Source organism: Oncorhynchus nerka, linkage group LG18, assembly GCF_034236695.1.
Source record: "Oncorhynchus nerka isolate Pitt River linkage group LG18, Oner_Uvic_2.0, whole genome shotgun sequence".
In the NCBI taxonomy this organism is placed as follows: Eukaryota; Metazoa; Chordata; class Actinopteri; order Salmoniformes; family Salmonidae; genus Oncorhynchus; species Oncorhynchus nerka.
The window spans coordinates 54,792,587-54,820,126 of record NC_088413.1 but is presented as its reverse complement, the minus strand read 5'-3'; the positions used below and the strand labels follow the sequence as shown (position 1 = coordinate 54,820,126).

At 45.4% G+C, this 27,540-nt stretch overlaps 1 protein-coding gene across 1 annotated transcript in view; it reads right to left on the bottom strand.

The window, feature by feature from the left end:
• The window catches only part of LOC115146126 (bridge-like lipid transfer protein family member 1), a 129,583-nt gene that overhangs the window by 3,962 nt on the left and 98,081 nt on the right, over positions 1 to 27,540 (bottom strand). Inside the window, 15 exon segments of the mRNA XM_065004191.1 lie at positions 1,647 to 1,841; positions 1,947 to 2,150; positions 2,243 to 2,494; positions 2,604 to 2,821; positions 2,985 to 3,174; positions 3,405 to 3,562; positions 6,225 to 6,378; positions 7,966 to 8,211; positions 8,428 to 8,568; positions 16,991 to 17,167; positions 17,387 to 17,590; positions 17,702 to 17,897; positions 18,071 to 18,207; positions 18,352 to 18,513; positions 18,989 to 19,178. Of these exon segments, the coding sequence (XP_064860263.1) occupies positions 1,647 to 1,841; positions 1,947 to 2,150; positions 2,243 to 2,494; positions 2,604 to 2,821; positions 2,985 to 3,174; positions 3,405 to 3,562; positions 6,225 to 6,378; positions 7,966 to 8,211; positions 8,428 to 8,568; positions 16,991 to 17,167; positions 17,387 to 17,590; positions 17,702 to 17,897; positions 18,071 to 18,207; positions 18,352 to 18,513; positions 18,989 to 19,178 (2,824 nt within the window).

Genomic DNA, 27,540 nt, shown 5'->3' with positions numbered 1-27,540 from the left:
AAGTGGAATGACATTTATTGGATATTTCAAACTTTTTTAACAAATCAAAAACTGAAAAATTGGGCGTGCAAAATTATTCAGCCCCTTTACTTTCAGTGCAGCAAACTCTCTCCAGAAGTTCAGTGAGGATCTCTGAATGATCCAATGTTGACCTAAATGACTAATGATGATAAATACAATCCACCTGTGTGTAATCAAGTCTCCGTATAAATGCACCTGCACTGTGATAGTCTCAGAGGTCCGTTAAAAGCGCAGAGAGCATCATGAAGAACAAGGAACACACCAGGCAGGTCCGAGATACTGTTGTGAAGAAGTTTAAAGCTGGATTTGGATACAAAAAGATTACCCAAGCTTTAAACATCCCAAGGAGCACTGTGCAAGCGATAATATTGAAAGGGAAGGAGTATCAGACCACTGCAAATCTACCAAGACCTGGCCGTCCCTCTAAACTTTCAGCTCATACAAGGAGAAGACTGATCAGAGATGCAGCCAAGAGGCCCATGATCACTCTGGATGAACTGCAGAGATCTACAGCTGAGGTGGGAGACTCTGTCCATAGGACAACAATCAGTCGTATATTGCACAAATCTGGCCTTTATGGAAGAGTGGCAAGAAGAAAGCCATTTCTTAAAGATATCCATAAAAAGTGTAGTTTAAAGTTTGCCACAAGCCACCTGGGAGACACACCAAACATGTGGAAGAAGGTGCTCTGGTCAGATGAAACCAAAATTGAACTTTTTGGCAACAATGCAAAACGTTATGTTTGGCGTAAAAGCAACACAGCTCATCACCCTGAACACACCATCCCCACTGTCAAACATGGTGGTGGCAGCATCATGGTTTGGGCCTGCTTTTCTTCAGCAGGGACAGGGAAGATGGTTCAAATTGATGGGAAGATGGATGGAGCCAAATACAGGACCATTCTGGAAGAAAACCTGATGGAGTCTGCAAAAGACCTGAGACTGGGACAGAGATTTGTCTTCCAACAAGACAATGATCCAAAACATAAAGCAAAATCTACAATGGAATGGTTCAAAAATAAACATATCCAGGTGTTAGAATGGCCAAGTCAAAGTCCAGACCTGAATCCAATCGAGAATCTGTGGAAAGAACTGAAAACTGCTGTTCACAAATGCTCTCCATCCAACCTCACTGAGCTCGAGCTGTTTTGCAAGGAGGAATGGGAAAAAATGTCAGTCTCTCGATGTGCAAAACTGATAGAGACATACCCCAAGCGACTTACAGCTGTAATCGCAGCAAAAGGTGGCGCTACAAAGTATTAACTTAAGGGGGCTGAATAATTTTGCACGCCCAATTTTTCAGTTTTTGATTTGTTAAAAAGGTTTGAAATATCCAATAAATGTCGTTCCACTTCATGATTGTGTCCCACTTGTTGTTGATTCTTCACAAAAAAATACAGTTTTATATCTTTATGTTTGAAGCCTGAAATGTGGCAAAAGGTCACAAAGTTCAAGGGGGCCGAATACTTTCGCAAGGCACTGTATTAATGGGAACAAACTGAAAATGACAAAAATATTCTTGGAGGACAATACAAGTGGACTTCAACAACAACGTTGCCCCTAAATATATACCATTGCTAATTGTGGTCTGTTCATACTGGTGGACCGAATACCAACTGAGCCTACCAGTCAAGGAGGGTTCGTCTGGATCCTGAACATGGATGGACTTGAAGTCCAGCTGCATCCTGGGTAGGGCAAAGATGGTCTCTGTCTCATGGTTATAGCTGGATGAGCCTCGGAAGCTGCTTAGCAGGCTAGAACTCTTGGAGGCAGCCCCACTCTCTGTGTTGTTGGCGTCCACATTACGCAAGAGGTATAGCTCTGGGGAACAGGATACATTAGAATGAGGCAGGCGTCTTGAGTACATTGGGTCAAGGGAAACAGTAGACCGTGTATATAACATTGGTAGAATTTAGTAGCCTTTACCCTCATTCCTCATGGCAGTCACATAATTGAACCATTCTTTGACTGTGGCTACACCGTGAGGGGGGTTTTCGTGCCGGCGACGGGTGATTTTGGTGATGGTGGCCATGGGGCTCTCTAGTGCTCCACAGGGTTTGGTTACCATGGTGTTGTGACCCAGATGAAAATCCAATGTCTGCACGATATAAGTGGAGTCATCAGTGGAGCCTGATTGGGTAAAAAATAGGTTGAGGTTAGAGGTATTTTGGGGACTTGCTTTAGCCCACATCCCCCCCTCTCTGTCTCTTGAAAGCCTTTACCATCCTCCAATATCTTCTGAGCCTCGGTCCAAAAGGCTATGTTGGGCTCCTCCAGGTGGAATAAGGCCCAGGACTTGGAGCGGAAGTTGGGCCCATGGAAGCAGGCCAGGGTCATGTGGTTGCCATGGAGACTCATGGAGCCACCCAGTTGCACGGCGTCCTCTGGGAGAGGCATCTGGAAGAGGGAGATGTGGCATCCAGCGATCACCTTCAGAACCCCAGGCCAGTGACGATGGTGGGCTGCATCCATGTCTGGGAGAGAGAGCAATGACGATAGAAGGAGAGGGACGAAAGAGAGAGGTAAGAGCATTTCGATCGACACCAAAAGAAACCCAGGAAACCAGTGATAACGGATTCTTACATAGCTCTGCAGCTTCTTTCTCGATGTTGATGACCGGCGCCTTCGGGGGCAGGTAGGGGACTGGACCCCATGTGGACAACGCTCTTTTGCTGGTGTCAAATTGCTGGGTGAAAAACTCCTGCAGCTTCATCCCGATCTTAATGAGGTCGGGGGTAGTGGAGCGCGAGATGATCACTTGGAAGATATCCCACTGCAAGTCACCGTGGACAAAGATCTCACTGGAGAGGGGAAATGATAAGTAAAAAGAGAGGCAGAAAGGGAGAGCGATGGGATAGAAAAAAGGAGGGAGTGAGTGAGAAATGGTCAGAAAATGAGAACAGACAAGAATGTAGCCACAGGGGTTTTGGTTATACATTTTCTCTAGTAGGCTAGCTTATTTACCTTTTCTCTGATAGGCTGGTCTCAACAGTGCACAGGTTGACCTTCCACTCGTCCTGGAGTTGTAGGTCTGCGTTGCTGAAGATGCCCATGAGGATGCTGGAGCCCATGTAGTCCACACGGGCCTCCGTGGAGCCCATGGTGATCTGGATCTTATGGCTGGGCTGCTGGTTGGGGTGCTCCGAGATGTGTGCTTCAACAAACAAATATGTTTTGTTAGGTGCGGCAGAGAGATCTCCCTGTCAAATTCTACTAGTTTGACAGGGATGTTTAAGTTGGAGCTGAATTTGTTTACCATTTAAACGCCAAGACCCGAGGCTAGAGTACAATCTTTGACATCCATCACAATGTATTTGGAATTGCACAAAAAGTGAACAGTACATGCCAGTGGCTTAATACATTATTTCTCATCCCTGTACTTACAGACCATCTCCAGGGTGTTGACATCTATGTTGCCCCCCACCACGCCGCCTTTAGAGTCCAGTTTGGAACGACCCAGGCCCACGGACATGCTGATCTCTCGGTCTCGGTTACTACCCACTGATAGACGACCCTGACTCTTCAGCCCACTGGTGGTCCAACTAGAGGTAAACAAGAGCAAGGGGAAATAGTTCCACCCACCTCCTCATGAATAAGTAACATCTGCTTTCTAGGAGGCATTGTTTTGTTAAGGGTTATATGTAGAATTGTTCAGTTTTTATATAGGTTGTCAGATACAGATACGCTCGTCTTATGTGGCAGGGCTTGCAAACTATTACAGACTACAAAGGGAAGCACAGCAGCGAGCTGCCCAGTGACACGAGCCTACCAAACGAGCTAAAACACTTCTATGCTTGCTTCGAGGCTAGCAACACTGAGGCATGCATGAGAGCATCAGCTGTTTCAGACGACTGAGATCACACTCTCCGTAGCCGAGAGAGGCTGGTAAAGGCTGGTAATGGCTCACATCAACACCATTATCCCAGAAACCCTAGACCCATTCCAATTTGCACCCCAAACAGATCCACAGATGATGCAATCTCTATTGCACTCCATACTGCCCTTTTCCCACCTGGACAAAAGGAACACCTACGTGAGAATGCTATTCATTGACTACAGCTCAGCGTTAAACACCATAGTACCCTCAAAGCTCATCACTAAGCTAAGGACCCTGGGACTAAACACCTGCCTCTGCATTTGGATCCTGGACTTCCTGACAGGCCGCTCCCAGGTGGTGAGGGTAGGTAGCAACACATCTGCCATGCTGATCCTCAACACGGGAGCCCCTCAAGGGTGTGTGCTCAGTCCCCTCCTGTATTCCCTGTTCACCCACGTCTCCATGGCCTGGCACGACTCCAACACCATCATTAAGTTTGAAGACAACACAACAGTGGTAGGCCTGATCACAGACGACGAGACAGCCTATAGGGAGGAGGTCAGAGACCTGGCCGGTGGTGCCAGAATAACAACCTTTCCCTCAACGTAACCAAGACTAAGGAGATGATTGTGGACTACAGGAAAAGGAGGACCCGAGCACGCCCCCATTCTCATCGACAGGGCTGTAGTGGAGCAGGTTGACAGCTTCAAGTTCCTTGGTGTCCACATCAACAACAAACTAGAATGGTCCAAACACACCAAGGCAGTCGTGAAGAGGGTACGACAAAGCCTATTCCCCCCCAGGAAACTAAAAAGATTTGGCATGGGTCCTGAGATCCTCAAAATGTTCTACAGCTCGTTAGGAACTTGCCTTTCATCTCATATTAATATTGTCTGTCTATGACAAACAGAAAGTGTAAAAAAAAATAAAAAAAAATTGATTAATTATTTTATATTAATGGCTATAAATCAAGCGCTGAATGTGCTACAGTGATGAAACCAATTGCCCCTGCTACGCTAAGATGTAAGGATTGCAGGCATGTGCTTGGACAGTCAGAAGAGCGAATTAAATGGTAGGAGGGACATCCCAATTTCAAGTGGTTTGAGATTTCACATCCCACATAACACTAGCAGAACTACGCAAGTCCCCTAAACAGAGGACATTACATCCAAGAGGTTAAGGGAAAGATGATAATTTTGTACATGTATAAACTGCGAGCTTGACAAATTCCAGTCCCTTTGCTTAGGGGTTCCAGGGTTCAACCCGGGGTCCTATTTAAAAGGACTGAGAAGCTCAGTTCTGGTGACTTTTTAAAAGGATATTCTACTCCAAAATTTATGAAAATAAAATTATGCTGACACCATCTGAAAAATAGTTAGAAACGGGCACAATAACAAATTGGTAAAAATTATGTTACAAATATTTTAGCATATTGGACCATGCATATAGCCTATGCATGGCCTGTATTATTAGATGTGCTATTAGCAATAAGCATCATCACCTGCAGCCCAACTTATGAAGCATAGTGCCTATATTCAATTTACATAGGCTGAAGCATGGGGTTTGTCTATCTGCATTTACCCCATTGGACACAACATCCTGTTTGTATTTAAAAAAAATATATATATATATTTTATTATAAATATTGAAATAATGATAATTTTTTGTTTGTCTCTATTAGAAAGTATGTCGTTGTCCTTTTAAGACGACATTTCCCCCCTTTAAGAGCTCTGTTGTGCAGCTGCGCCTAAACCATGCTTGAAATTCCGGTTGTAAAAATGCATTTGTAAAACAACTGCAAATAACGAAATTGAAGGAGTAGAGAAATAATTGCAATGTAAAACTGGGATCCCCAGTTTTTTTAAACACATGCCAAAACTGCTTTCATTTGCCAGCAGCTACAGTAGGCTACACACCGGTGTCTGATTTGAGCGCTGCTGTGGGGCGCATTATAGACTATATAATTCCCTTCATCTGAACATCGGGAATATATCTCCCAGGATATTTTTATTGCCTCTCCAGAACCCATATCACGGAAATTCATTGCAGTGACAGAGAACTTTAACCCCTACAGATATAAACATTAGGTAATGTGCTGATATGAATTAGATGGAATAGACAATCTGTGTACTGAAACTGGCCCCTAGCGTGTGGAACAAGGCTCTCGAACCCTGTTCCTGGAGAGCTACTGTCCTGCTGGTTTTCACTCCAACCCTAATCTAAACGCACCTGATTTTTATAATTAGTTTGTAAATAAGCTGAATCAGGTTAGTCACAACTGGGGTTGGAGCTTAAACCTACAGGATGGTAGCTCTCCAGGAATAGGGTTGGAGAGCCCTGGAGTAGAGTATAGTGTGTTGCGTGAGAGGGGAAAAAGGGAGACCTACGTGTTGTTGCCCATGACATTGCTCATGTTCATCTGGACGTTGAGCTGCTTCAGGTTGATGGCGAACACCACTAGTGTCTCCCATGGGGTCCCTTGGGGGCCGGCTGCCTTGCCGTTTTTATTGAACGACGGCGTGGACGTCTTGGTCACAGAATCTATATGGAAGGGAAATGTATGATGTAATGGCATTCTCCCCAAAGCTACAGTGGGGAGAACAAGTATTTGATACACTGCCGATTTTGCAGGTTTTCCTACTTACAAAGCATGTAGTGGTCTGTCATTTTTTTATCATAGGTACACCTCAACTGTGAGAGATGGAATGCAAAACAAAAATCCAGAAAATCACATTGTATGATTTTGAAGTAATTAATTTGCATTTTACTGCATGACATAAGTATTTGATACATCAGAAAAGCAGAACTTAATATTTGGTACAGGGACCTTTGTTTGCAATTACAGAGATCACAAGTTTCCTGTAGTTCTTGACCAGTTTTGCACACACTGCAGCAGGGATTTTGGCCCACTTCTCCATACAGACCTTCTCCAGATCCTTCAGGTTTCGGGGCTGTCGCTGGGAAATATGGACTTTCAGCTCCCTCCAAAGATTTTCTATTGGGTTCAGGTCTGGAGACTGGCTAGGCCACTCCAGGACCTTGAGATGCTTCTTACGGAGCCACTCCTTAGTTGCCCTGGCTGTGGCTGGGTCATGCTGGAAGACCCAGCCACGACCCATCTTCAATGCTCTTACTGAGGTGAAGGAGGTTGTTGGCCAAGATCTCGCGATACATGCCCCCATACATCCTCCCCTCAATACGGTGCAGTCGTCCTGTCCCCTTTGCAGAAAAGCATCCCAAAGAATGATGTTTCCACCTCTATGCTTCACTGTTGGGATGGTGTTCTTGGGGTTGTACTCAGCCTTCTTCCTCCAAACACGGCGAGTGGAGTTTAGACCAAAAAGCTCTATTTTTGTCTCGTCAGACCACATGACCGTCTCCCATTCCTCCTCTGGATCATCCAGATGGTCATTGGCAAACTTCAGACGGGCCTGGACATGCGCTGACTTGAGCAGGGGGACCTTGCGTGCTCTGCAGGATTTTAATCCATGACGGCGTAGTGTGTTACTAATGCTTTTCTTTGAGACTGTGGTCCCAGCTCTCTTCAGGTCATTGACCAGGTCCTGCCGTGTAGTTCTGGGCTGATCCCTCACATTCCTCATGATCATTGATGCTCCACGAGGTGAGATCTTGCATGGAGCCCCAGACCGAGGGTGATTGACCGTCATCTTGAACTTCTTCCATTTTCTAATTATTGCGCCAACAGTTGTTGCCTTCTCAACAAGCTGCTTGTCTATTGTCCTGTAAAATCATACAATGTGATTTTCTGGATTTTTGTTTTAGATTCCGTCTCTCACAGTTAAAGTGTACCTATGATACAAATTACAGACCTCTACATGCTTGGTATGTAGGAAAACCTGCAAAATCGGCAGTGTATCAAATACTTGTTCTCCCCACTGTATTTGTCTAAATTAGAGAGAGTTAATCCTAATTTAAAAGTGTCAAAGAGTACACACTAGCTCAAGTATAAATGAGGGATATAGTATTCCTTCATTATTCCTACTGCATTTTAAGCCTACGTTGTGAAAATTATCTCTACACTAAGCTAAAAAAAAACAGCTATAACACCGCTTTAATCCGATCGTGTCGTTCCTCGGTGCTGTTGAGCACTCATTTTTGAGCTGGTACCTCTTCTGGGGGCGGAGGAATCAGAGACGCTCCTGGTGCGTCCGGGGGCTGGGGACTTGAGGTGGGAGGACAGGCCCCCGGGGGACATGTTACTCCCAGTGGAGTGGTCAGAGAACACGTTGGGGGACTGAGGCATGTACTGCCCAGTGCTACCATCCCAGGTCCTCCAGTAGGCTTTACGGCTGGATTCTGGTGACAGGTGCTGGGTCATGTTCTCGACAGAGTCCGGGGTGGTAGGACCCGAGGCTGGAGGAGAGAAGCAGGTTGAGGTAAAGGGCATATTTTCAAATGTAAACACAGTTTTGGGAAAAATGCATACTGTTTTAAAGGGGACCGACATTAGCAGAGTTTGAGATTGAAAGGGAACAGAGTAAAAATGTTGATCAATTATCGCATGAGGAAGATGGAGCCATAAGTGTGCAAAGGCCTATTAAGGAGGTGTGTATTTCCCAACATCCCAACCTGTTGGCATGTTGATGGTCTGGTCTCCCAGGAAGAGGCGTCTGGCGATGCTGCGCCGGTACCAGGCTCTGGGGAAGGCCAGGATCTCACTTAGCCTCCGCATGTCATACTTGAAGGAGGCCGAGCCAATGTCACATACAGCTGAGAAGAGAGAGAAAAAACACTCAAAGTTGGCCAGGAATCTAAGTTTCTGTGGAGGGGAATTAATTGATCAAAATGGATCAGCTTTAGTGACAAGATATACAGTCACATTCAAAATATTACAAATACTAAACTATATTGGATGTAGGGCTGTGACGATTATGGAATTTGGGGTAACAATAAATTATCATGCAAATAGCCACGTTATTGTCATGTCTTTTTTAAACCCACTTTTCTCCCCAATTTCATGGTATCCAATTGGTAGTTACAGTCCTGTCCCATCGCTGCAACTACCGCAGGGACTCGGGAGAGGCGAAGGTCAAGAGCCATGCGTCCTCCGAAACACAACCCAGCCAAGCCGCACTGCATCTTGACACAACTCCCACCCGGTCGCGTCCGGCTGCGACAGAGCATGAATTCGAACCAGGATCTCTAGTGGCACAGCTAGCACTGCAGTGTCTTAGACCAGTGTGCCACTCGGGAGGCCTATATCTGTTATTTTTGTTAAAATGTTTTGAGCTTGTAATGAATCTTTGAAAATTTGCTACGACATACCTAATGAATACATCACAGCTTTGGTTACACTGGTCTCAAAAATGTATGGTTTTAACTGCTTGGAACTTTTGGAAATTATGCTTCTCATCCCGACCCTGCCATTCTGTTCGTAAAATGTTTACAAAATGGACCAACCATGTTAAAATGAAAAACTGCTATTGGGTAAACTACAGTGCAAAACAGGCTTTACATTTTTCTTTGCAAATGTAAAAAAAATGTAAAACTGAAATATCACAATTAAGTATTTCAGACCTTTTAATCAGTACTTTGTTGAAGCACCTTTGGCAGCGATTACAGCCTCAAGTCTTCTTGGGTATGACGCTACTAGCTTGGCGCACATGTATTTGAGGAGTTTCACCCATTCTTCTCTGCAGATCCTTTCAAGCTCTGTCAGGTTGGATGTGGAGCGTCGCTGCACAGCTATTTTCAGGTCTCTCTACAGATGTTCGATCGGGTTCAAGTTCGGGCTCTGGCTGGGCTACTCAAGGACATTGAGACTAGTCCCGAAGCCACTCCTGCTTTATCTTGGCTGTGTGCTTAGGGTCGTTGTCCTGTTGGAAGGTAACCTATGCCCCAGTCTGAGGTCCTGAGCGCTCTGGAGGTTTTCATTAAGGATCTCTCTGTACTTTGCGCCGTTCATCTTTCCCTTGATCCTGACTAGTCTCTCAATCCCTGCTGTTGAAAAACATCCCCACAGTATGATGCTGCCACCACCATGCTTCACCGTAGGGGTGGTGCCAGGTTTCCTCCAGACGTGACGCTTGGTATTCAGGCAAAAGAGTTCAATCTTGGTTTCATCAGACCAGAGAATCTGGTTTCTCATGTTCCGAGAGTCTTTTAAGTGCCTTTTGGCTAACTCCAAGCGGGCTGTCATGTGCCTTTTACTGAGGAGTGGCTTCTGTCTTCCCACTCTACCATACAGGCCTGATTGATGGAGTGCTGCAGAGATGGTTGTCCTTCTAAGACAGCCCCCTACACCTCTCTGATTCAGAGGGGTTGGGTTAAATGCAGAAGACACATTTCAGTTGAAGGCATTCAGTTGTACAACTGACTAGGTATCCCCCTTTCCCTTTGTGGAAGGTTCTCCCATCTCCACAGAGTTACTCATAGAGCTCTGTCAGAGTGACCATCGGGTTCTTGGTCACCTCTCTGACCAAGGCCTTTCTCCCCCGATTGTTCAGTTTGGTCGAGCGGCCAGCTTTAGGAAGAGTCTTGATGGTTCCAAACTTCTTCCATTTAAGAATGATGGAGGCCTCAGGTGTTCTTGGGGACCTTCAATACTGCAGGCATTTTTTGGTACTCTTCCCCAGATCTGTACCTCGACACAATTCTGCTTCGACCTCATGACTTGGTCTTTGCTCTGACACACACTGTCAACTGTGGGACCTTACATAGACAGGTGTGTGCCTTTCCAAATCATGTCCAGTCAATTGAATTTGCCACAGGTGCACTCTTAAGTCTCAATTAAGTTGTAGAAACATCTCAAGGATGCTCAATGGAAACAGGATGCACCTGAGCTCAATTTCGAATATCATAGCAAAGCAATATAGCAATACTTATATAAATAAGGTATTTCAGTTATTTTTTTCAATACAAAAAACAGTTTTCGCTTTGTCATTATGTATGGGTTATTGTGTGAAGATTGATGAGGAAAATGTTTTATTTAATACATTTTAGATTAAGGCTGTAACGTAAGATTATGTGGGAAAAAAGGAAGAGGTCTGAATACTTTCCGAATGCACTGTATATATATAAAGTTGAATCCCCCTTCTCCTGAAAATGTATGTATAAAGACAATATATTTTTGGTTCGTTCACGGTTACCATCCATAATTCAAATGAAAGTTTACTTGTCACGTGAGCCGAATACAACAGTGAAATGCTTACTTCCAAGCCCTGACCAACACTTCAATTTTTAAGTAAAGAAATAGGTATTAGATAAGTAAAGAAATAAAAAAACAAGCAGTAAAATGACAGTGAAAATAGCAGTAGCAAGGCTATATACAGGTGGTACCGGTACAGATTCAATGTACGGGGGCACCGGTTAGTCGGGCTAATTGAGGTAATATGCACATGTAGGTATAGTTAAAGTGACTATACATAGATGATAAACAGAGAGTAGCAGCAGCGTAAAAGAGGGGGTTGGCGGGACACAATGCAAATAGTCTGGGTAGCCATTTGATCACCTGTTCAGGAGTCTTATGGCGTGGGTGTAAAAGCTGTTGAGAAGCCTTTTGTTCCTAGACTTGGCGCTCCGGGAACCATGCGGTAGCATGGCAAGTGGTGGCTGAGGTATTTGACTATTTTTAGGGCCTTCCTCTGATACCGCCTAGTGTCGAGGTCCTCGGTGGCAGGCAGCTTAGCCCCAGTGACTATCCTCTGTAGTGCCTTGTGGTTGGAGGCCGAGCAGTTGCCGTACAAGGCAGTGATGGCCTACCACTGTTGTGTCGTCTGTAAACTTAATGATGGTGTTGGAGTCATGCCTGGCCATGCAGTCGTGGGTGAACAGGGAGTACAGGAGGGGACTGAGCACGCACCCCTGATGGGCTCCAGCGTTGAGGATCAGCTTGGCAGATGTGTTGCTACCTACCAACACCACCTGGGGGCTGCCTGTCAGGAAGTCCAGGATCCAGTTACAGAGGGAGGTGTTTGGTCCCAGGGTCCTTAGCTTACTGATGAGCTTTGAGGACACGATGGTGTTGAACGCTGAGCTGTAGTCAATGAATAGCATTCTCATGTAGGTGTTCCTTTTGTCCAAGTGGGAAAGGGCAGTGTGGAGTCTGTTTGAGCGGTATGCAAATTGGAGTGGGTCTAGGGTTTCTGGGATAATGGTGGTAATGTGAGCAATGACCAGCCTTTCAAAGAACTTCATGGCTACGGACCTGAGTGCAATGGGTCTGTAGTCATTTAGGCAGGTTACCTTAGTGTTCTTGGGCACAGGGACTATGGTGGTCTGCTTGAAGCATGTTGGTATTACAGAATCAAATCAGGGACATGTTGAAAATGTCAGTGAAGACACCTGCCAGTTGGTCAGCGGCCTTGTGAATGTTGACCTGTTTAAAGTTCTTACTCACGTCGGCTACTGAGAGCGTGATCACACAGTTCTCTCATACATGTCTCAGTGTTGCTTGCCTCGAAGCGAGCATAGAAGTGATTTAGCTCGTCTGGTAGGCTCGTGTCACTGGGTAGCTCACGGCTGTGCTTCCCTTTGTAGTCTAATAGTTTGCAGGCCCTGCCACATCCGACGAGTGTCGGAGACGGTGTAGCACGATTAAATCTTAGTCCTGTATTGGCGCTTTGCCTGTTTGATGGTTTGTCAGAGGGCTTAGCAAGATATACAGTTGGGCAAAAAAGTATTTAGTCAGCCACCAATTGTGCAAGTTCTCCCACTTAAAAAGATGAGAGGCCTGTACTTTTCATCATAGGTACACTTCAACTATGACAGACAAAATGAGAAAAGAAAATCCAGAAAATCACATTGTAGGATTTTTAATGAATTTATTTGCAAATTATGGTGGAAAATTGCTCCCAGCCTATAGACAGAGACTAAAACAGGAAGCACCCGCGCTCAGGTCCGTTCAACGCTGGTCTGACCAATCGGATTCCACGCTTCAAGATTGCTTCGATCACGTGGACTGGGATATGTTCTGCATAACGTCGAACAACAACATTGATGAATATGCTGATTCGGTGAGCGAGTTTATTAGCAAGTGCATCAGTGATGTTGAACCCACAGCGACTATTAAAACATTCCCCAACCAGAAACCGTGGATTGATCTCAGCATTCGCGCAAAACTGAAAGCGCAAACCACTGCTTTTAATCAGGGCAAGTTGGCCGGAAACATGACCGAATACAAACAGTGTAGCTATTCCCTCCGTAAGGCAATCAAACAAGCTAAGCGTCAGTATAGAGACAAAGTGGAGTCGCAATTCAACAGCTCGGACACGAGAGGTATGTGGGCAGGGTCTACAGTAAATCACGGACTACAAAAGAAAAACCAGCCACGTCGCGGACCACGATGTCTTGCTCCCAGACAGACTAAACAACTTCTTTAATCGCTTTGAGGACAATACAGTGCCACTGACACGGACCGCTACCAAAACGTGTGTGCTCTCTGCAGCCAACGTGAGTAAAACATTTAAACGTGTTAACCCTCGCAAGGCTGCAGGCCCAGACGGCATCTCCGGCCGCGTTCTCAGAGCATGCGCAGACCAGCTGGCTGGTGTGTTTACGGACATATTCAATCAATCCTTATCCCAGGCTGCTGTTCCCACATGCTTCAAGAGGGCCACCATTGTTCCTGTTCCCAAGAAAGCTAAGGTAACTGAGCTTAATGACTACCGCCCTGTAGCACTCACTTCCGTCATCATCAAGTGCTTTGAGAGACTAGTCAAGGACCATATCACCTCCACCCTACCGGACACCCTAGACCCACTCCAATTTGCTTACCGCCCCAATAGGTCCACAGACGACGCAATCGCCATCACACTGCACACTGCCCTAACCCATCTGGACAAGAGGAATACCTATGTAAGAATGCTGTTCATCGATTACAGCTCAGCATTTAACACCATAGTACCCTCCAAACTCGTGATTAAGCTCGAGACCCTGGGTCTCGACCCCGCCCTGTGCAACTGGGTCCTGGACTTCCTGACGAGCCACCCCCTGTTCACTCACGACTGTGTGGCCATGCACGCCTCCAACTCAATCATCAAGTTTGCAGAAGACACTACCATGGTAGGCTTGATTACCAACAACGACTTGATGGTCTAGAGGGAGGAGGTGAGGGCCCTCGGAGTGTGGTGTCAGGACAATAACCTCACACTCAATGTCAACAAAACAAAGGAGATGATTGTGGACTTCAGGAAACAGCAGAGGGAGCAGCCCCCTATCCACATTGATGGGACAGTAGTGGAGAGGGTGGAAAGTTTTAAGTTCCTCGGCGTACAAATCACAGACAAATTGAAATGGTCCACCCACACAGACAGCGTGGTGAAGAAGGCGCAGCAGCGAAATTCAGCTTGTCACCAAAAACACACAAACTTTCACAGATGCACAATCGAGAGCATCCTGTCGGGCTGTATCGCCCCCTGGTACGGCAGCTGCTCCGCCCATAACCATAAGGCTCTCCAGAGGGTAGTGAGGTCTGCACAACGCATCACCGGGGGCAAACTATCTGCCCTCCAGGACACCTACACCACCCGATGTCACAGGAAGGCCAAAAAAAATCATCAAGGACAACAACCACCCGAGCCACTGCCTGTTCACCCCGCTATCATCCAGAAGGCGAGGTCAGTACAGGTGCATCAAAGCGGGGACCAAGAGACTGAAAAACAGCTTCTAACTCAAGGCCATCAGACTGTTTAACAGCCATCACTAACATTGAGTGGCTGCTGTCAACATACTGACTCAACTCTAGCCACTTTAATAATGAAAAAATGTATGTAATAAATGTATCACTAGCCACTTTAAACAATGCCACTTTATATAATGTTTTCATACCCTACATTACTCATCTCATATGTATATACTGTACTCTATACCATCTACTGCATCTTGCCTATGCCGTTCGGCCATCACTCATTCATATTTTTATGTACATATTCGTATTCATTCCTTTACACTTGTGCGTATAAGGTAGTTGCTGTGAAATTGTTAGGTTAGATTACTTAGATATTACTGCAAGGTCGGAACTAGAAGCACAAGCATTTCACTACACTCGCATTAACATCTGCTAACCATGTGTATGTGACAAATAAAATGTGATTTGATTCGAGACAACAGTGGTAGGCCTGACCACAGACAATGACGAGACAGCCTATAGGGAGGAGGTCAGAGACCTGGCCGTGTGGTACCAGGACAACAACCTCTCCCTCAACGTGATCAAGACAAAGGAGATGATTGTGGACAACAGGAATAACAGGACCGAGCATGCCCCCATTCCCATCGACGGGGCTGCAGTGGAGTAGGTTGAGAGCTTCAAGTTCCTTGGTGTCCACATCACCAACAAACTAACATGGTCCAAGCACATCAAGAGTCGTGAAGAGGGCACGACAAAACCTATTCCCCCTTAGGAGATTGAAAAGATTTGGCATGGGTCCTCAGATCCTCCTAGCCTAGTACATCACTGGGGCCAAGCTTCCTGCCATCCAGAACCTCTATACCAGGTGGTGTCAGAGGAAGGCCCTAAAAATTGTCAAAGACCCCAGCCACCCCAGTCATAGACTGTTCTCTCTGCTACCGCATGGCAAGCGGTACCGGAGCGTCTAGGTCTAGGTCCAAGAGGCTTCTAAACAGCTTCTACCCCCAAGCCATAAGACTACTGAACATCTTATCAAATGGCTTCCCAGACTATTTTAATTGCCCCCCCCTATTTTACACCGCTGCTACACTCTGTTACCATCTATGCATAGTCACTTTAATAATTCTACCTACATGTACATATTACCTCAACTAACCAGTGCCCCTGCACATTGACTCTATACCAGTATCCCCCCCCCGCATATAGTCTTGCTATTTTTATTCTACTGCTGCTCTTTAATTACTTGATACTTTTGTTTCTTATTCTTATCCTGATTTTTAAAACTGCATTGTTGGTTAGTGGCTCATAAGTAAGCATTTCCCTGTAAGGTCTACTACACCTGTTGTATTCGGGGCATGTGACTAATACAATTTTATTTGAAATTTTATTTGATTATTACTTGTAAACAAAATATCTTTATCTGAGCAATTATATTAGTATAAAATAATATTAAGCATACAATATGGCTTAGTATTTGTATTATTTATTACAGGCATAACAGTACCGAATGTGTATATATCCAAAATTAAAAACACTAAGCCTATAGTCTATGCCTACACTGCATTGTATGCCGAGTAAATCTGTGCAGAAGAAAACCGTTGTAGTCTATTCCATTAAAACAACTAGAGCCTATGCGCACGTTGTAATCAAAACAGTAATCTTAATTTGCACATTTCAAACTATCCTTTTGTGAGGCGCAGCCGGGAACTAGTTCTGTACCAAGGCGAATGGTGGGGTTGATAAACCAGAATGGGAGGATCCTCCATCATCGTTTAAATCTCCAGTTTGGGAACATTTTGGCTTCCCAGTAGAATATTTTTTTTATTGAAGTTAGTAGGAAATCAACTAACTGTATTGAATTTATTAGAACATTCATTAATTTGACCAAGATGATAATAAGACATGAACAAAAGTGATTTGTATTTTCCGTCAAATTTCTGAAAAGGCAACAGCGTGGAAATGCCCCTGTCTGTGTGTGTTTGTCTGCCACTATGTAGCTGTTAGCGATGATGCCAATGACAACCGTCTTTTGGTAGATGTAAAGGCTTTCCTAAAAACCTTCTCAATTAAAGTGGAACTGACAGCATTTTAGCAACATGAAATCTTTTTTACATTTTTTTAAACAAGCTAGCACATTTTGACACATTCATAGAATGTTTGGGAATGACGTAGAGCAAGGCATTTGTGAAAATTATTGCGCAATATAGAGTGGGAAAGCGGCAGTGAGTTTGGACAATTAATAGACACAGCAGTATTATATATTTTGGGTTAGTTTCATGTCTTTTGCCAAAACAAAAATGTACTACAGTAAGTATTGGCATTTCATTTTCCCGCAGTACCAAAACCGAACCGTGGACCCACAACCACAATACAGACCGATTGTTTGAAGAAACAATTACACCCCTATTATTTATTTAATACAGCAATTTTTTTGCTCATCTCTTTTAAGTGTGGCAATAATTTGGGACGTTACTATACATAACATTCCCATTTGGAAGACCAAAGACTTCTTTCAGATTTGACTGTTTCCAACCATTAAACCTGTTCAAAGAGCGGATGGGGCACCTGAGATATTGATAAGGGTGGTGTCCATCTTGCCTCCCTTGCCAGGTACAAAGCTCTCAATGAAGGTGGGTCCTCCGGTGCGTCTCATTCTGGACAGGCTGACCTTGACAAACTCCAGGTTGATGCTGAGGGAATCCTTCCTCCCAGTCACAGAGGACGGCTCCTCATCCACTGTACCTTAAAGGAAAGAACAGACATGAGACGAGACTTCATAGCGCTGTTATAATGCTACACACTGACGAATGGAAGTCTGAACAACCCTGTATCACTATGAGGCATGCTGTACAGCGAGGTTGGTCGACTGAACTGCAATTATAATGCACAGGAATAAAAATAGGCTTTAGAATATATGAATACATTTTCAGGATGATAAACTTTCACCACACTTTTCCATACCTAGAGGTCCTGGGCCTGGGGGCAGCCCTGTGACGGCAGACTTCTGTTTCCCTGCACCGTAGGGGTGGAACACGTAGAGAGAGAAGTCTGACATGCAGGCGGTGAAGCTGAGCCCTGAGGAGTTGCTGGGGGGGGAGGTGAGGTCTGACTGGCTGCTGCTGTGACGGGTCCGGCCCAGAGGGCTACCCAGAGATGGAGAGGGACCTGGAGGTTAGATCAAAGAGGTGTTATATTATGGACTAGATAGATTTAGAAAATGAAATGCAGCCACTCACACATCTATAGGTTGCTTTACAGGTGCATTGCTATCCATACCTCCTTTCATAGGGGGCGGTTTGAGGATGTGTTGGCTCGGGGTGGAGGAGGGTGGGTGTGGGCTGTCGGTAGGTTGGGTGCTAGATGGGATCTCCATTTCACCGCGATTAGAGGAGAATACCAGGTCTAGAGATGGCAATTTCAGCATACACTCTACTCTGGACATGGGCAAGCAGCTGAAGCGGATCTGAGAGGGCTAGAGACATGGAGTCAGATTATACAACTTTATTCATTTGTGTGTGGGGTCTCAGGGTCTGGACATTGTGACAGCAAAACATACTCATTTAAAACACTCATATTGTACAATGGCGAACAGAGTGACATGAGCTTTGCGAGCCATAGTAAGGTGGGCAATTTGAGGTAGGTTACCTGTACTCTCACGTAGACCACCACGTCCACAGGGAAGGAGGAGTAGGCAGAGGTGGAGGAAACCAGGGAGGTGGAGGACTCCTCCAGGGGATCCACTGGCTCAAACTGGCCTATGTCCTCCTCCTGGGAGTTCACAGCTGAGACACACACAGACAAAACAGGGTCAGATTTGAGCAACGGTCTAGTATGTTGTTGGTCATTTAGGCCCAGCAACCCCATTCTAACCATCTCTCTCCCACGGCAAACAGGCGATGGATTTGCAATTAAATGACCCTACATACCAGTGTAGTTCCTTTCCACAGTGGTGATTGGAATGGTCTCCAAAGCTTTCTCCAGGAAGTCCAGAAGACAAGGGCTGATGACCATCTCCTCTGGGAGGGTCTGAAGGGCCACCCAGGCGTACAGCTTGGCTGTCTTCACCCCACCACTACCCTTGCCTTTGGCTGCAGAGGACACATGATCTGAGTTTGACAGGGTCACACAAAGCTTCACTACTTACACCAACATTGGTAATTACAATATGCTGTGTTTAGTGTGACCCATTACCTAACTAGTGATGGACTGAAACACATAGTGGGACAAACTTATCAAATGTTCTTTCATTTACAGAACTTTCTGGTTCCACCTTTGATGTTTTCTTTCATCTGGAGAATAACAGTTTTTAATAAAACAGCCCCTTTATCTATCCACCCACTACGTGTCTGAAACAAAATTATTAAATGAATTCTTCTTAAAACATTCCAACACAGAAATCCCAATCGTCTTCAACATTCACAGATCAAAGCCTTGGACACGACTACACAAGCATGCATTACATTGATTGAGGATGTCTATGGCCGTGATGGAGATGTGGCGCGTTACTGTAGGTCAACACAGAAGGTGAAAGGGCATGCAAGTAATAATGAGAGCTCTCAGTACCTGATGGTAGAGGTGGGGGTGGGGGAGGAAGGAGCGTGTTAGTCTTGCTTTGGGCAGCATTGGGAGGGTTGTGAGGGCCGCTATCTTTCATACCATACAGCTTGGACTCTTTGGAGAGGGTGCGGGGGAGGGAGGATCCTCGCGAGGCATTGGGTGACTCAGTCTTCATGGTCTTGGAGTTGTAGTGCAACTGGGGTTGGAGGAAATAGAAAAATGGTTACTAAGGATGTGTAACATTCCTTTTCAAGACAATTTAATATGTATCTACATACATGGGCTCCGATACGATACAGGAATGATAGGTTGAAGTTTGAAACGGCACGATGCGGTCTGATTAGAGGAACGAATCGGTGAGATTCGGTTCAATGTGATTCGATGCACTAACTAGTTGCTAGTTGCATAAACATTCATTTTCCATTCTAAATTAAATCTGCTGCTGATGGAGCTCATGAGCTGAAACTGTCTGAGCGGATTTGTCTTGTGTGTGTATGTGTGTGTGTGTGTGCGTTTTTCACACACAACAGTGTCTAGGGGTTTTCAAGAATAGTGCAACAAACAAAAAACATCCAGTCAGCGGCAGTCCTGTGGGCGCAATACATCAGTGGTGTGCAGAACAGCATCTTGGAACGCACAACTTGTAGATCCATGTCACGGATTGGCTACGACCACGCTGGGTTCTACTCCTATGAGCTAAAAACAAGAAGATGTCGGCGGTTCAAGTGGGCACGCAATCACCAACAATGGACAATTGAGGAGTGGAAAAACATTGCCTCGTTCAATGAATCCCAGTTCCTGTAGCATCATGCTGATGGCAGAGTCAGAATTTGGCTTAAGCAGCATTAGTCCATGGCTCTACCTACCTGGTGTCAACGGTACAGGCTGGTGGCGGTGGTTTTAATAGTGGGGGAATGTTTTCCTGGAGTAGTTGTGGCTATTTAACATGATAAATGACTAAAGTGGGTTATTCAGCAGCCTGATGGTCTGGGGGTAGGTAGAAGCTATTAGCCAGACTGGTCCTGTACTACCCACGTCTGAGTGATGGAAGTGGGGCAAACAGGCTGTGGCCCAGGTCCCTGATGATCTTCTTGGCCTTCCGGCGACACCTGGTGTTGTATGCAATGTTCCCTCAATTTTCTTTCATGACTGAGCAAATTTGAACGTTTGGAATTTCTGTGCAACTTCCACCGTGCGTTTACTGTGAACACTGAGGCTGTACCCACTAAGTTAGTTTTAAAAATGGTCAAGTAGGCTACTGTGGCTATTTGATCATAATGTAGGCCTACCAGAGTGGTCTACCATCAAAAACAATGGAGAAAATGCATCCCATAACATTTTAACATGGAAATAGCTGTTCTGTCGTTCAGCCTACAGTTGCAGCCAATGTGTGGTGTTCAAGCTAGGCCTACATTCCATGATACTTTAGAAAAAACCTGCAGGGCTTGACATGAACCTGTTTATCCACTTGTCCTTTAGACAAGGAGGTGACTGAAAATGTTGTTGTGTTGTTTGATGCATCATTATTCCCATACCATTATTACAGAGAATCAGACAAATTACTTCCGGCGCCGACAGAGATGGCCGCCTCGCTTCGCGTTCCTAGGAAACTATGCAGTTTTTTTGTTATTTTACGTGTTATTTCTTACATTAGTACCCCAGGTCATCTTAGGTTTCATTACATACAGTCGAGAAGAACTACTGAATATAAGATCAGCGTCAACTCACCATCAGTACGACCAAGAATATGTTTTCCGCGACGCGGATCCTGTGTTCTGCCTTACAAACAGGGCAACGGAATGGATCGCATGCAGCGACCCAAGGAAACGACTCCAAAAAAGAGGGAAACGTAGCGGTCTTCTGGTCAGACTCAGGACAAGGGCACATCGCGCACCACTCCCCAGCATTCTTCTTGCCAATGTCCAGTCTCTTGACAACAAGGTTGATGAAATCCGAGCAAGGGTAGCATTCCAGAGGGACATCAGGGCCTGCAACGTTCTCTGCTTCACGGAAACATGGCTCACTGGAAAGACGCTATCCGGGGTGGTGCAGCCAATGGGTTTCTCCACGCATCGAGCCGACAGAAACAAACATCTTTCTGGTAAGAAGAGTGGCGGGGGCGTATGCCTCATGACTAACGAGACATGGTGTGATGAAGGAAACATACAGGAACTCAAATCCTTCTGTTCACCTGATTTAGAATTCCTCACAATCAAATGTAGACCGCATTATCTTCCAAGAGAATTCTCTTCGATTATAATCACAGCCGTATATATCCCCCCCCAAGCAGACACATCGATGGCTCTGAACGAACTTTATTTAACTCTTTGCAAACTGGAAACCATTTATCCGGAGGCTGCATTCATTGTTGCTGGGGATTTTAACAAAGCTAATCTGAAAACAAGACTCCCTAAATTTTATCAGCATATCGATTGCGCAACCAGGGGTGGTAAAACCTTGGATCATTGTTACTCTAACTTCCGCGACGCATATAAGGCCCTGCCCCGCCCCCCTTTCGGAAAAGCTGACCACGACTCCATTTTGTTGATCCCTGCCTACAGGCAGAAACTTAAACAAGAGGCTCCCACGCTGAGGTCTGTCCAACGCTGGTCAGACCAAGCTGACTCCACACTCCAAGACTGCTTCCATCACGTGGACTGGGACATGTTTCGTATTGCGTCAGATAAAAATATTGACGAATACGCTGATTCGGTGTGCGAGTTCATTAGAACGTGTGTTGAAGATGTCGTTCCCATAGCAACGATAAAAACATTCCCTAACCAGAAACCGTGGATTGATGGCAGCATTCGCGTGAAACTGAAAGCGCGAACCACTGCTTTTAATCAGGGCAAGGTGTCTTGCAACATGACCGAATACAAACAAGCTAAGCGTCAGTACAGAGACAAAGTAGAATCTCAATTCAACGGCTCAGACACAAGAGGCATGTGGCAGGGTCTACAGTCAATCACGGACTACAAGAAGAAACCCAGCCCAGTCACGGACCAGGATGTCTTGCTCCCAGGCAGACTAAATAACTTTTTGCCCGCTTTGAGGACAATACAGTGCCACTGACACGGCCTGCAACGAAAACATGCGGTCTCTCCTTCACTGCAGCCGAGGTGAGTAAGACATTTAAACGTGTTAACCCTCGCAAGGCTGCAGGCCCAGACAGCATCCCCAGCCGCGCCCTCAGAGCATGCGCAGACCAGCTGGCCGGTGTGTTTACGGACATATTCAATCAATCCCTATACCAGTCTGCTGTTCCCACATGCTTCAAGAGGGCCACCATTGTTCCTGTTCCCAAGAAAGCTAAGGTAACTGAGCTAAACGACTACCGCCCCGTAGCACTCACTTCCGTCATCATGAAGTGCTTTGAGAGACTAGTCAAGGACCATATCACCTCCACCCTACCTGACACCCTAGACCCACTCCAATTTGCTTACCGCCCAAATAGGTCCACAGACGATGCAATCTCAATCTCAACCACACTGCCCTAACCCACCTGGACAAGAGGAATACCTATGTGAGAATGCTGTTCATCGACTACAGCTCGGCATTCAACACCATAGTACCCTCCAAGCTCGTCATCAAGCTCGAGACCCTGGGTCTCGACCCCGCCCTGTGCAACTGGGTACTGGACTTCCTGACGGGCCGCCCCCAGGTGGTGAGGGTAGGCAACAACATCTCCTCCCCGCTGATCCTCAACACGGGGGCCCCACAAGGGTGCGTTCTGAGCCCTCTCCTGTACTCCCTGTTCACCCACGACTGCGTGGCCACGCACGCCTCCAACTCAATCATCAAGTTTGCGGACGACACAACAGTGGTAGGCTTGATTACCAACAACGACAAGACGGCCTACAGGGAGGAGGTGAGGGCCCTCGGAGTGTGGTGTCAGGAAAATAACCTCACACTCAACGTCAACAAAACTAAGGAGATGATTGTGGACTTCAGGAAACAGCAGAGGGAACACCCCCCTATCCACATCGATGGAACAGTAGTGGAGAGGGTAGCAAGTTTTAAGTTCCTCGGCATACACATCACAGACAAACTGAATTGGTCCACTCACACTGACAGCGTCATGAAGAAGGCGCAGCAGCGCCTCTTCAACCTCAGGAGGCTGAAGAAATTCGGCTTGTCACCAAAAGCACTCACAAACTTCTACAGATGCACAATCGAGAGCATCCTGGCGGGCTGTATCACCGCCTGGTACGGCAACTGCTCCGCCCTCAACCGTAAGGCTCTCCAGAGGGTAGTGAGGTCTGCACAACGCATCACCGGGGCAAACTACCTGCCCTCCAGGACACCTACACCACCCGATGTTACAGGAAGGCCATAAAGATCATCAAGGACATCAACCACCCGAACCACTGCCTGTTCACCCCGCTATCATCCAGAAGGCGAGGTCAGTACAGGTGCATCAAAGCTGGGACCGAGAGACTGAAAAACAGCTTCTATCTCAAGGCCATCAGACTGTTAAACAGCCACCACTAACATTGAGTGGCTGCTGCCAACACACTGTCATTGACACTGACCCAACTCCAGCCACTTTAATAATGGGAATTGATGGGAAATGTTGTAAATATATCACTAGCCACTTTAAACAATGCTACCTTATATAATGTTACTTACCCTACATTATTCATCTCATATGCATACGTATATACTGTACTCTACATCATCGACTGCATCCTTATGTAATACATGTATCACTAGCCACTTTAACTATGCCACTTTGTTTACTTTGTCTACATTCTCATCCCATATGTATATACTGTACTCGATACCATCTACTGTATGCTGCTCTGTACCATCACTCATTCATATATCCTTATGTACATATTCTTTATCCCCTTACACTGTGTATAAGACAGTAGTTTTGGAATTGTTAGTTAGATTACTTGTTGGTTATCACTGCATTGTCGGAACTAGAAGCACAAGCATTTCGCTACACTCACATTAACATCTGCTAACCATGTGTATGTGACAAATAAAATTTGATTTGATTTGAATTGGCTACTTAGCTTATTCAAGCCCGTCTCAAAATACAACACTGCCCATTTAAGACAAATAGCAAATCACTCCCCCATTGCTGTCTACAAATAATCTATAACTGGGATAATAACTCATTAACTAGCACACACGCGCTACATGTAGCTCTCGCTTTGATCTCAAAACAAGGGCATCTACTCAGGACCGCTCATGCTGTAAAACAGTCCATTCATTTAATTGTTATTTATTTAACCAGGTAAGTTCTCATTTACAACTGCGACCTGGCCAAGATAAAGCAAAACAGTGCAACAAAAAAACCCACAGAGTTACACATGAACAAACGTACAATCAATAACACAAAAGAAAAGCAAATAGAAAAATCTATGTACATTGTGGGCAAATGTAGAAGAGTAGGGAGGTAGGCAATAAATCGGTCCTAGAGGTGAAAATAACTACAATTTAGCATTAATACTGGAGTGATAGATGTGCAGATGATGATGTGCAAGTAGAGATACTGGGGTGAGCAAGAGGGTAAGGAATAATATGGGGAAGAGGTAGTCGGGTGTGCTATTTACAGATTGCCTATGTACAGGTACAGTGATTGGTAAGCTGCTCAGACAGCTGATGCTTAAAGTTAGAAAGGGAGATATAAGACTCCAGTTTCAGAGATTTTTGAAATTCGTTCCAGTCATTGGCAGCAGAGAACTGGAAGGAAAGGCGGCCAAATTAAGTGTTGGCTTTGAGGATGACCAGTGCAATGTACCTGCTGGAGTGCGTGTTAAGGGTGGGTGTTGATATGGTGACCAGTGAGCTGAGATAAGGCGGGGCTTTACCTAGCAAAGACTTATAGATGACCTGGAGCCAGTGGGCTTGGCGACAGATATGTAGTGAGGGCCAGCCAACGAGAGCATACAGGTCGCAGTGGTGGGTAGTATATTTGTATTTAATTTTAATTAAAAAATTGTTTAACCTTTATTTAACTAGGCAAGTCAGTTAACAACAAATTCTTATTTTCAACAACGGCCTAGGAACAGTGGGTTAACAGCCTTGTTCAGGGGCAGAACGACAGATTTTTACCTTGTCAGCTTGGGGATTCGCTTTTGCAACCTTTCGGTTACTAGTCCAATGCTCTAACCACTAGGCTACCTGCCGCCCCAGTATGGGGCTTTGGTGAAAAAAAGGATTGGCATGGTGATAGACTATATCCAGTTTGCTGAGTAGAGTGTTTGCCAAAGTCAAGGATCGGTAGGATAGTCAGTTTTTACGAGGGTATGTTTAGCAGCATGAGTGAAGGAGGCTTTGATGTGAAATAGGAAGCCAATTCTAGATGTAATTTTGGATTGGAGATGCTTAATGTGAGTCTGGAAGGAGAGTTTACAGTCTAACCAGACACCTAGTTATTTGTAGTTGTCCACATATTCTACGTCAGAACCGTCCAGAGTAGTGATGCTAGTCGAGCGGGAGGATGCGGGCAGCAATCAGTTGAAGAGCATACACTTAGTTTTCCTAGCATTTAAAAGCAGTTGGAGGCCACGGAAGGAGGATTGTATGGCGTTGAAGTTCGCTTGGATGTTTGTTAGCAGTGTCCAAAGAAGGGCCAGATGTATACAGAATGGTGTCGTCTGCGTAGAGGTGGATCAGAAACTCAACAGCAACTAGAGTGACATCATTGATATATACAGTTGAAAAGAGTTAATAATCTGTTTATTAACTTGGCTTAGAAAGGCAGGGCAGGATGGATAAAGGGCTATAACAGTTTGGGTCTAGAGTGTCTCCCCCTTTGAAGAGGGAGATGACCGCAGCAGCTTTCCAATCTTTGGGGATCTCAGATGACACGAAAGAGAGGTTGAACAGGCTAGTAATAGGGGTTGCAACTATTTCGTCAGATAATGTTAGAAAGAGAGGGTCCAGATTGTCGAGCCCAGCTGATTTGTAGGGATCCATATTTTGCAGTTCTTTCAGAACATCAGCTGTCTGGATTGGGGTGAAGGAGAAGCGGGGAAAGCATGACCAGCCATGGAAAAAATGCTTATTGAAATTAGCGATTATCGTAGATACCCTCAGTGCTGTGGGCAGCTGGGGGAGGTGCTCTTATTCTCAATGGACAGTTTCCCAAAACTTTTTGGAATTAGTTTTACAGAAAGCAAATTTATTTTTGAAAAAGCTAGCCTTAGCTTTCCTAACTGACTGAGTATATTTGTTCCCGACTTCCATGAAAGGTTGCATATCGCGGGGGATATTCGATGCTAATGCAAAACGCCACAGGATGTTTTTGTGCTGGTCAAGGGCAATCACGTCTGGGGTGAACCAAGGGCTATATCTGTTTCTGGTTCTACATTTTTTGAATGGGGCATGCTTATTCTATAACAAGCGGCAACGGTGAGAGACTTGTTTCTCTTGTACAGAGAGTAAAAGGAGCAGGTTTCTGGGCGCAGAAGAATAGATGTTGTCAAGTTCAAAGTGAATGGCACAGATCCATATATGGCAATGGTCTATTTACATATAGGCCTGCTGCAGCTTTGATTGGTTATGGCGCACCGGTTTGTGTAGTGTATGGGCCTGAGTCGTGCCTGTCAATGCAATAGAATCCAACCCCGATGCGTTCTGCCTACAACAAAATCTCTTGCATAGTTCATTTTGCATACTAAGTCTTGCATAGTTCGTTTAGTTTTGGTATGTTGCATTGATTGTGCCTAATATTGCATTGATTCGAACACAATTTCCACAGAAGAAGGAAATGTTCATTGTTAACTAACGGGGAAAACTCTAGAATGTTGAGTGAAATTCAATGTCGTGTTTCTCTGCACTTGCTGATATTTCTTCTGTGCCGCAATCCCGGGGGAGCTTAGAGGGAGCATTGGTTGTAGTGTGCTCCCAATGGTGTGTTCGGCTGGGCATACCACCCTCTGTAGTGCCTTGTGGTCAGCGGCGGTGGAGTTGCCGTATGTGTTCGATTGTGCTCCTGTAGAACACTGTGAGGGTCCTTGGGACAGGCCACATTTTCTCAGCCTCTTGAGGTTGATTAGTCGCTGTCGTGAAGGCAGTTTATACAATTTTAAAAACATCACAATACATTCACTGATTTCACAACACACTGTGTGCCCTCAAGCCCCTACTTCACCACTACCACATATGGGTGTCCAAGCTGTGCGCCAGTAGTTAAAACAGAGAGCTCGGTGCATTCAACATGTCAATACCTCTCATAAATACAAGTAGCGATGAAGTCAATCTCTCCTCCACTTTGAGCGAGGAGAGATTGACATGCATATTATTAATATTAGCTCTCTGTGTACATCAAGGGCCAGCCGTCCTTCCCTGTTCTGAGCCAAGTCCTTTTTTGTGGCACTTGACAACACGACTGAACAGTAGTCCAGGTGTGACAAACCTAGGGCCTGTAGGACCTGCCTTGTTGATAGTGCTGTTAAGGCAGAGCAGCACATTATTATGGACATACTTCTCCAGATCTTAGCTACTGTTGTATCAATATGTTTTGACCATGACAGTTTACAATCCAGGGTTACTCCAAGCAGTTTAGTCACCTCAACTTTCTCAATTTCCACATTATTTAT